At 38.6% G+C, this 9,868-nt stretch overlaps 1 protein-coding gene across 1 annotated transcript; it reads right to left on the reverse strand.

Moving 5' to 3' along the window:
• Positions 1–477: 477 nt before the first annotated feature.
• Positions 478–1,854, reverse strand: LOC106877656 (histone H2A). The gene has a single exon (XM_014926602.2). The coding sequence runs from the start codon at positions 1,787–1,789 to the stop codon at positions 1,412–1,414; it is 378 nt and encodes a 125-aa protein (XP_014782088.1). The 5' UTR covers positions 1,790–1,854; the 3' UTR covers positions 478–1,411.
• Positions 1,855–9,868: the final 8,014 nt, after the last annotated feature.

Consider the following 9,868-nt stretch of genomic DNA (forward strand, 5'->3'; position numbering starts at 1 on the left):
TACAGAATATAAACGAGAAAGATTTAACTTATTTTTGTTTTTAAAGGACATATTGAAGTGATACGTTTACTAGTTTAAATTCAAATTTTGAGCTGTGTTTATATATATATATATATATATATATATATAGTCTCGGGTGTTATTTTTAACAATTAAAATAAGGGACACTAAGCATTTTGTCTAACTATACGATAGTTATAGTTGGTCTATGGGGTTTGTTCATAAAGCGCTTAGCTTTCTTCAGATAGGTCATTAAGGGTCTAAAGAAACCCCGCAAAGCCTAGCGCTTTATGGACTCGAAATCCAGGATAACCCAATAGACCGGTCGTTAACTATAATTACTCTACTGCTCTTATAACTTAGAATGTGCTTCTCTTTCGGATTCATGATTTACTGACGATATTATATTATAGTTTACATGTGAACAATCGACACGATACGAACTCGCAGTGACAATATGAATAATAATAATGAGCATAACAACAAAACTGTTTATTTGCCGAAAAACATAAAAAATAAAATTGCTAAGTTGGAAACTCTTACAGAATTAAATGGGCAGAGAAAATTGGCAATTGCAAAAATGCATGTCTTAATTAAAAATGGACTGAACAATTGGCAGAAAGCCATAGGGATGTCTGATTGTAAACTCCAGAGTTTGAATTGAGCCAGATATCGAACCTAGCAGAATGTATGAAATATATTTTGTATAAAATATTCCGTGTTTAAGTTGCTGTGTGATCAATGAAGATATTTGGTCCGATGCTGGGAAAGAGAGTGGAGGTGAAAATGTTTACATTTATAATATTTGTTTACAATTAAAGACAAAAATCACGTGGAGTAAGTAATGGAGGGGGGGGAGGTTGTTGTGTATAGAATGAACGGAGTTTTATATTGGTTCTATGAAGAAAGTGGAATAATTGTATCTGTAAGAGGGTTCACACATCACAAAAATACAAAAAAAAACGAAAAACAAAACATTTAGCACTGATCTGTTTTCGGAAAACCTCTTTTTTTACGATTCCAAGCTGGATAAAGCTCTTTTCTCTGTAAAATACAGAACCAAAGTCAAAAAGTTCAGAATGTTAGTATCACATTTGTTCCCCTATTTTCCTCTTCTGAAGAAAGATGAGGGAGGTCTTGACCCTGGAAAAAGTTATTGGTCTTAAAGTCTTCGAGGAAAAAAAAATTTCTTTTTAAGTGAAAATACTGAAGGGAGTCAAGTGAATTTAAAAAGGCATGAAATATATAAGTGAAGAAAAAAAGTATATCGCAAAATGACGATAGGGACCATGACAAAACTTTCATGAAGACATGGGTGGCCCTTAGAAGGGCCGTTGGATTGATTGATGCTTTAACAGCAAGATTGGTGCCACGACTCGTTTCTTTTTCTCCATTTCTCTCATTTTTTTCTTTACTTGGCAGCCTTCTGTGTCTTCTTTGGTAGAAGGACGGCCTGGATGTTGGGCAAGACACCTCCCTGGGCAATGGTCACTCCGGACAGGAGTTTATTTAATTCCTCGTCGTTGCGGATAGCCAACTGCAAGTGACGGGGGATGATTCGAGACTTCTTGTTGTCCCTGGCAGCATTACCTGCCAATTCCAACACTTCTGCGGCCAAGTACTCCATCACGGCAGCCAGGTAGACTGGGGCACCGGCACCAACACGCTGGGCGTAGTTACCCTTGCGGAGTAGACGATGGATCCTGCCGACTGGGAACTGAAGTCCGGCACGAGACGACCGGGTCTTACTCTTTCCCTTCACTTTACCTCCTTTACCACGTCCTGACATATTTCTGTTTAGCTAAGGCGTTTCTCAATTGACAACTGTCTTAAAATGGCTGAAATTTTCCTTTAAATACCTTCCGATAGGCTCCAGCCGACTGACGCTTGCGAAAGCTGTTTTAACCAATCAGCGTACAGCTTAGACGCCACGGCTTGCATAGCGCGAGGTAGATCGACCGCGCTTATTCACATAGCGTTCACAAAGCGAAGGCTCATGCTGAGAAACATTTCAACCAATCAGAGATGCTGATAGACTATTCGGCTACGAGCAATCTATTGAAACACATCTGATACTACAAACAATAGTCCCGCCTTATTGATGTCAGTCAGCAATGTAAAATTATTCTGGCTGTTTGGAACTGCTATAGTACTTTCTCTTGTAGTCTCTCACTCTCTTTGTTCGAGATGATGGTGGTTGCGGCAAATGTTATTACTGAGAGACACAACTATCTTATTTAATTAATGCACAACTCAATTCCTCTGCCGCTTTCTCCCCCCCTCCCCCTCTTACTTCCTCTCTGTTATTTTTTGTTATCTTCGTCTTGCTTTTTACGCATCTCTAACTTGGCGCGCGCGCGCGTATGTATGTATGTATGTATTATAAAGAGATATGTATAAGTAGAGGTGTGACAATGTGACCACAAGTTTGCTTTCCAACCACATGGTTTCGGGTTCAGTCCTACTGCGTTCTACCTTGAGCAAGTGTCTTCTACAGCCCAATCAAAGACTTGTGAGCGGATTTGGTAGACAGAAACTGTTGAAGACTGTCGTGTGTGTGTGTATACATATATATATATATGTGTGTGTGTATGTATATACGTGTATATATGTATATATATACATATATGTGTATATATATATATATATATATATATACTTACACGTGTATATATATGTGTGTTTGTAAATATATGTATATATATATATATATGTGTGTGTAAATATATGTATATATATATGTGTGTGTATATGTAATTTATTTTATTTGACTGGCCATGCTGGAGCACTGCCTTTAGCCGAACAAATTGACTCCAGGACTTATTCTTTGTGAGCCTAATACTTATTCTATCGGTCCTTTTTGCTGAACTGCTATATATATATATATATATATATATATATACACACACACACATATATATACATACATGTGTGTATACTTATAAATCCAATACATGTGTGTGTACTAATATATTTGTTTGTATGCGTATGTTATCGTTTTCACTAATTTTCCATGCTTTCATGGATGGAATGAGATTCGTTGAGGCACTAAATACCATTTGGAATAATTTTGTCACCAACTTTCACCTGTTTCCAAACAACGAAATATTCTTCATTAATTTGAATTTTTTTCACAAAAGATTGCAAACAATCGGTGCTTATATGACGGTTGTGTATAACATTCACTGTATGACAGAGAAGCTGGATTTTAGATTTAAAAAACAAGGAGACACACACACATGCATGCACTCATACATAATTCAAACATACACGTTTACACACATACATACACACATGCATTCATACGTACACATACATACAAGCATACACGCATACATTAGTACTCACACACATTCATGTATACATATACACACTTGCATTCATACATACATAGACATTAATTCATGCATACATTCATACATACAAGCATGCACACACATTAATACATACATCCATATATACATACTCATGCATTCATACATACACACATTAATACATATATACACACATACATCCATATATACATACTCATGCATACACATATATATGCACACACAAACATGCTTTCATACATATACAACAGGCTTCTTTTCCTTTGGCCCAAGCTACTGCATTATGGGATTGAACTTGAATCAACATGGCTGCAAAGCAAACTTTACAACCAAGTCTATCATTTCTTAAGATTTATTGCTGTAATAAATGCTTTAAATCTTTTATCTTTCACTTGTTTCATTCACTGGACTACAGCCATACAGAAGTACTGCTTTAGAGGGGTTAAACTAATCAACCCCCAGGACTCATTTTTAAGTTTGGTGCCACTGGTTCTACATAAAAGACACCCAGTACACTCTATAAAGTGGTTGGCATTTGGAAGGGCATCCAGATGTAGAGATCATGCCAAAACAATGGATCTCAGTGTGGCCCCTGGCCTTGCTGTTCAACCCATGCCAGCATGGGAAACGGATGTTAAATGATGATGTTGATGTACTTGTTGAATTGGTCTCTTTGCCCAACATCTAAGCTGCAGGTGTGTAAACAGATCAAAACTGGTTGCCAAGCAATGACAGGTGGACAAACACAAAGACACATATATGGTGGAACGAAGGCTTTTCTTTAGCTGACATGTTCATATTTTTCCTTGAGAAGAAGGCATGGCAAAGCCAAGCAGGGACCTACATGCCCCAAGCAAAAGCTAGACAGCAACTGACACACTCCTCCTGCTGATAATGCCAGCTTGTCACCAGTCACTGTTGGCAACTTGTCACCAGTCATTGTTGCCAGCTTGTCACCAGTCACTGTTGCCAGCTTGTGTGTTCATTATTCAAGCAATGTTTGTCACCTGAGACATTTTGGGTTTGAAAAACTATTCGTAAACTGATTTGTTTGTGAAAAGTGGTATTCATAAACCAAGGCACAACGGAATATGTGTGTGGTTCTATTGGCCGTCACACAGTTGCCATCTGGCAGGAGTGGCTGTGTGGTAAGAAGCTTGCTTCCCAACCACATGGTTCCGGGTTCAGTTCCACTGTGTAACACCCTGGGCAAATGTCACAAAACCTTGTGAGTGGATTTGGTAGATGGAAACTGAAAGAAGCCTGTCGTACATTCTTTATTTTCTCTCCTTGTTTCTTTCTGTGGAAGAGTGTAGGCTCGAAATGTTAAAGACTTTTTCACTTCCCGAGCTTTAAACTAATACATCTGTTTGTTGTCTACACTTCCTGTCTTCGTTTTTTGTTTTTTTGTGAATTCTCCCCCTATAAATATATATGTGTGTGTGTGTGTTTGTCCCTACCATCATTGCTTGACAATTGATGTTGGTGTGTTTACGTCCCTGTAACTTAGTAGCTCGGCAAAAGAGACTGATAGAATAAGTACCAGGCTTACAAAGAATAAGTCCAGGGGTCGATTTGTTCAACTAAAGGTGGAGCTCCAGCATGGCCACAAGCAAATGACAAACAAGTAAAAATAAAAAGAGCATTAGTTAGCCTGCAGTTATTGTAGAATATACTTGCCTAAGATGCCGCATAGTGGGACTGAACCTGAAACCACATGGGTTGCAATGCAAGCTTTTTAAGCACAAAACCATAACAGTACCTATGAAGATTTTTTCCTTCCTAATTTCTTCTCTTTACATTCACAAAATGGATGTTTGCAAGATTGTGGGTTCGATTCCAAGACCAATCAGTGCTTTGTGTTCAGAAGCAAAACACTTCATTTCACGTTGGTCCAGTCCACTCAGCTGTAAATGAGTAACACTGCAACATACAAGCTTTCTGGTGAGGGAGGACATTGGCTCTAAAGCTAAAACGATGCAAAGCGCACTGTGACCAGTGATGTATAACAACATCCAATAGTCTGATCGATCATGTGATTGCATTCACCAAAACAGTCTTTTTAATCATTTTCTTTTTTTAACTCATCAATTTGTAAATGACTTTTATGGTTAATATCTGGAAAGACTAAAGTAGCAAAAGCTGGCAGAATCATTAGCATGCTGGGGAAAATGCTTAGCAGTGTTTTTTCCATTTTAATGTTCTGAGTTCAAATTCTAGTAAGGTCAGCTTTACCTTTTATTCTTTCAGGGTTCATAAAAATAAGAACCAGTTGAACATGGAGTCCACCATATAATCAACAAACCCTGCTCCCCTAGTTTTCCAGGCCTTGTGCCAAAATTTGAAACCAATATTTGCAAAAGAACTTTATTTCAGATTGTATAACTTAAAAATTTAGATTTATTTTCAAAAGGAAACAGTTTTAAAGAAAGAGAATACTATTTCAGCTTTATTGGAGATATAAAGTTCAAACTGTCTTTGCTAGAATACATAACAAAATTTCCTGTCTGATCAGTAAATATATAAAAATATTTAAATTTGCTATTTATGGTTGGCTGCCCTTCCTAACCCTAACCACTTTAGAGAGTGGACTGGATGCTTTTTTATGTGACACCTGCACTAACAAGGTCACCAAGTAACTTGCAAGACAAGATCCTTTCAGAGGGGGCAAGGTATTGAAGGAGATGGCTTTGTGCCAAGTGATGAGGGGTTAGAGTATGACAGAAGGACAGAGGCAAGTGTGTTGCTGTAGAGAAGATAGATGGTTACCCCAGTCAGGGGGAGAAAGCAAGAGTGGAAGAGACAAGATGGTGATGTACCAGGGTATACTCTCAAGATACTTCATTCCGTGTGTTCCTGGGTCTCCTTCTTTCACAGGTGCCATCCAATTTCAGTGATTGGTACTTCTTTATACAGCTGTCCTCATTTATACGCATCACATGTCCAAACCAACATCATCTTCTCTCTCGCATACTGCATCTGATTCCTCTTACACCTGACTTTTCTCTTGGCACATTTGCACTTTGTTGTACATGCACACTAACTTCGTTGCTCTGTCGTCTACTCGTATCCTCTGCATTCAGAGTCCATGTCTCACTACCATGGAGCATACTGTTAGTACACACACATCATCCAGTCTGCCTTTCACCCTGAGAGAGAGTCATTTTGTTGTGAGCAGAGGTAAAAGCCGTCTGCACTTCCTCCATCCTATTCTCGCAACAATACTTTCAGAGTATCTTTCATCACTGCTAATTTGATCACCTAGGTAACAGAAACTATCTACAACCCCGAGAGAGCTTTCTGAGCATGTTTGAGAGTCTAATTTCCATGGGTCCTTAGTATTCATTGTTCCTGCGCATCTGAAGCCAACTTTCTCTGTTAACCTACCTGTGGTTTCACTGTACCTCTTGTGTCCGTAGCTTCTACTGGCTGCAACAAATGGAATTTCTTCCAATACTTTTCCTACACATTGAACATGGCCGTTTACCCGACAAAAAGAGAGTTTTCTTGCTAACAGCAACTTTGGTCTTTGCTAGATTAACTTTGAGGCCCTTTGATTTCAGGTTTTGCCTCCATACATGAAATTCCTTCTCCAATTCTGCTATAAGAGCAAGGTCATCAGCATGTCAGTCATACTGTTTATGTAGACATATTTGTATTCAAAATATAACTTGCAGTGCTGGCTTTGAATTCTATAGAAAATCTATAAACTTCCAAGAGAGAATATTGCACTGCTAACACAAGGCAAAATACAGTATTGACTTGTAAACCTGTCACATACTGAGCAGTACAATATGGTTGCAAAACGAAATAGTGTCCATGTAGTAAAAATAAAATATATATATATATACATACATATATATAATCATTTCATTGAAATCTTATAAGCTGACAAGGCAAAATGAGTTTAACCCCAGGCATGGTGAGAGCCACTGATGAGCTTTAAGCATCAAAATGTGAAATCATCGGTGATCTGGCTCTGTCTGCAACCGTAGGGAGTTTGTCTCCCTTGTCAGCTCATTAAGACAGTGCTTCTGTGGCTATTCAGTTGTTTTGACTCTTATTTCTAGCAATGCTGGTGCTGATTAGTACCCTTGTTCACTTTAGTGACGCATGTATATATACAAAGCAAACTTCGTTTGTTTGTTTACGTTTATTGTAATTTGAATTTAATATATATATTTATTTATAGCCTGTCATGATAGTTGCATAAACATGAGTTTCTATTTCTTCATTTTACATTTTCTGCTTTTTTCTCTTCCATGTCTGTCCTAACTTTCAAAACAAGAGTGACTGCTTGAAATGTAAAAAACATTCTTTTTCTTCCTATTTCCTAAACAATTTCCCACTGTTTTTTTTTATCTCATTTTTGTGTTTTATTTTTATTCATTTTTTTTTTTGCACCACTTACTCACATTGTTAATGGCTTAGAAAAGTGGGTTGGTTTAGATTTTCTCTTCCTATCTATGTTTAAAATTATCTCATGATAGTGGATGTTTTCCATAATGTAATTGTAATGATAAAACTATTTATCAATAAAAAAATTATACTGAAACAGATGTTTTGAATTTTTATACTCAACTCCACTTGTGTTCTTATATATATATCATCATCATCATCATCGTTTAACGTCCGCTTTCCATGCTAGCATGGGTTGGACGATTTGACTGAGGACTGGTGCAACCGGATGGCTACACCAGGCTCATATATATATACATATATAAATATGCTGTGCTTGAGAAGACCTGGCAAGTCAAGTGAGACCATAACCTGTGGCCTATGCCAGTGGTATAACCAGCCCACTTATGTGTACCTTTCCTTCATTGGACACTAAACTCAGCTTTGCGAAAACCTGTTGAGGCAAGTGAAATTGAAATCAAATTCAATGACTGGCATCCGTGCTAGTGGAGCACTAAAAGCACCATCTGAGTGTGATCGTTGCTAGGGCCACTGACTGGCTCCCATGCCGGTGGCACGTAAAAAGCACTATTTGAGTGTGATCATTACCAGCGTTGCCTTACTGGCACTCATGTTAGGGGCTGCTGATCTAGGTCACTAAAACTTGTGGCACCACAAATTCGAAACAACTTAAACAAAATTTCTTGACCAAACTAATAACATGGATTTTCAAAGATGTTAATTAAAAAAAAAAAGTGAAAAAGAAAATGATTGTAACTAACATTTTTTATCCTCATCTTTAGTCTGCATCACTGTAAATGGAGAATTACTGTTGGTGAAACAAGGTGTTAGTATCAGAGAACAGAGTCATAACCAGCTGAAGATGGATACTATATAATATCCTTTCTACTTTAGGCACAAAGCCTGAAATATTGGGGGAGGGGGGTCAGTCGATCATATTGATCTCCAGTACTTGACTGGTACTTTATTTATTGACCCCGAAAGGATGAAAGGCAAAGTTGACCTCAGCAGAATTTAAAATCAGAACATAGCTATGGGCGAAATACTGCTAAGCTTTGACTGGCTTCTGTGCCAGTGGCATGTAAAAAGCACCAACCGATCATGGTCGTTGCCAGCTCCCCTCTGGTCCCTGTGCTGGTGGCACATAAAAAGCACCCATTACACTCTCAGAGTGGTTGGCATTAGGAAGGGCATCCAGCTGTTAAAACCTTGCCAGATTAGATTGGAGCCTGGTGCAGCCACTGGCTCTCCAGACCTCAATCAAACCATCCAACCCATGCCAGCATGGAAAGTGGATGTTAAACGATGATGATGACGATGACCCCAAAAGGATGAAAGGCAAAGTTAACCTTGGTGGAATTTGAAACTCAGAACATAGAGATGGACAAAATGCTACTTAGCATGCTAATGGTTCTGCCAACTCACCATCTTAGAATATCAATACATATGGCACTCTCTTTTCTCTTGCTGTTGCTTTTAATCCCATGCCATCTTTGCTCAAACAGGTACATAAACAAAATTATCTCAGGCATAGTTTACCTTGGACTAAAACAATTCAATGTGTACTGTTTTTCCTTTTAAGAAGGTAGGTTGTAATTTTGAGGCTGTCCTGCCCAGTACTTCTAGCCAAACCATACACTGTATATTATAAGTTACTTCTTATGATATATAGTGGACAAGGCAGTGAGCTGCCAGAATCGTTAGCACGCTGGGCAAAATCATCATCATCATCATCATCATCATTTAACGTCCGTTTTCCATGCTAGCATGGGTTGGACAACCAGACAGGGGTCTGGGAAGCCAGGAGGCTGCACCAGGCTCCAGTCTGATCTGGCAGTGTTTCTACAGCTGGATGCCCTTCCTAACGCCAACCACTCCAAGAGTGTAGTGGGTGCTTCTTATGTGCCGCTGGTATGGGAGCCAGTCAGGTGGTGGTACTGGGATCGACCATGCTTGAATGGTGCTTTTTACGTGTGACCGGGACAGGAGCCAGTCAGGCAGCACTGGCATTGACCACACTTGAATGGGATGTGAGCTTATATAATAACATAGTACAATGTACGACAACAATGAATGGAAACAGAAACAGCAGGGATAAGTATAAAGAGAAAAAAAAA

The sequence above is a fragment of the Octopus bimaculoides genome, chromosome 9, assembly GCF_001194135.2.
Source record: "Octopus bimaculoides isolate UCB-OBI-ISO-001 chromosome 9, ASM119413v2, whole genome shotgun sequence".
Classification (NCBI taxonomy): Eukaryota; Metazoa; Mollusca; class Cephalopoda; order Octopoda; family Octopodidae; genus Octopus; species Octopus bimaculoides.

Excerpts from the sequence above, each read along its gene's own strand:
- LOC106877656 (XM_014926602.2), bottom strand. The coding sequence starts at position 1,789 with ATGTCAGGACGTGGTAAAGGAGGTAAAGTGAAGGGAAAGAGTAAGACC.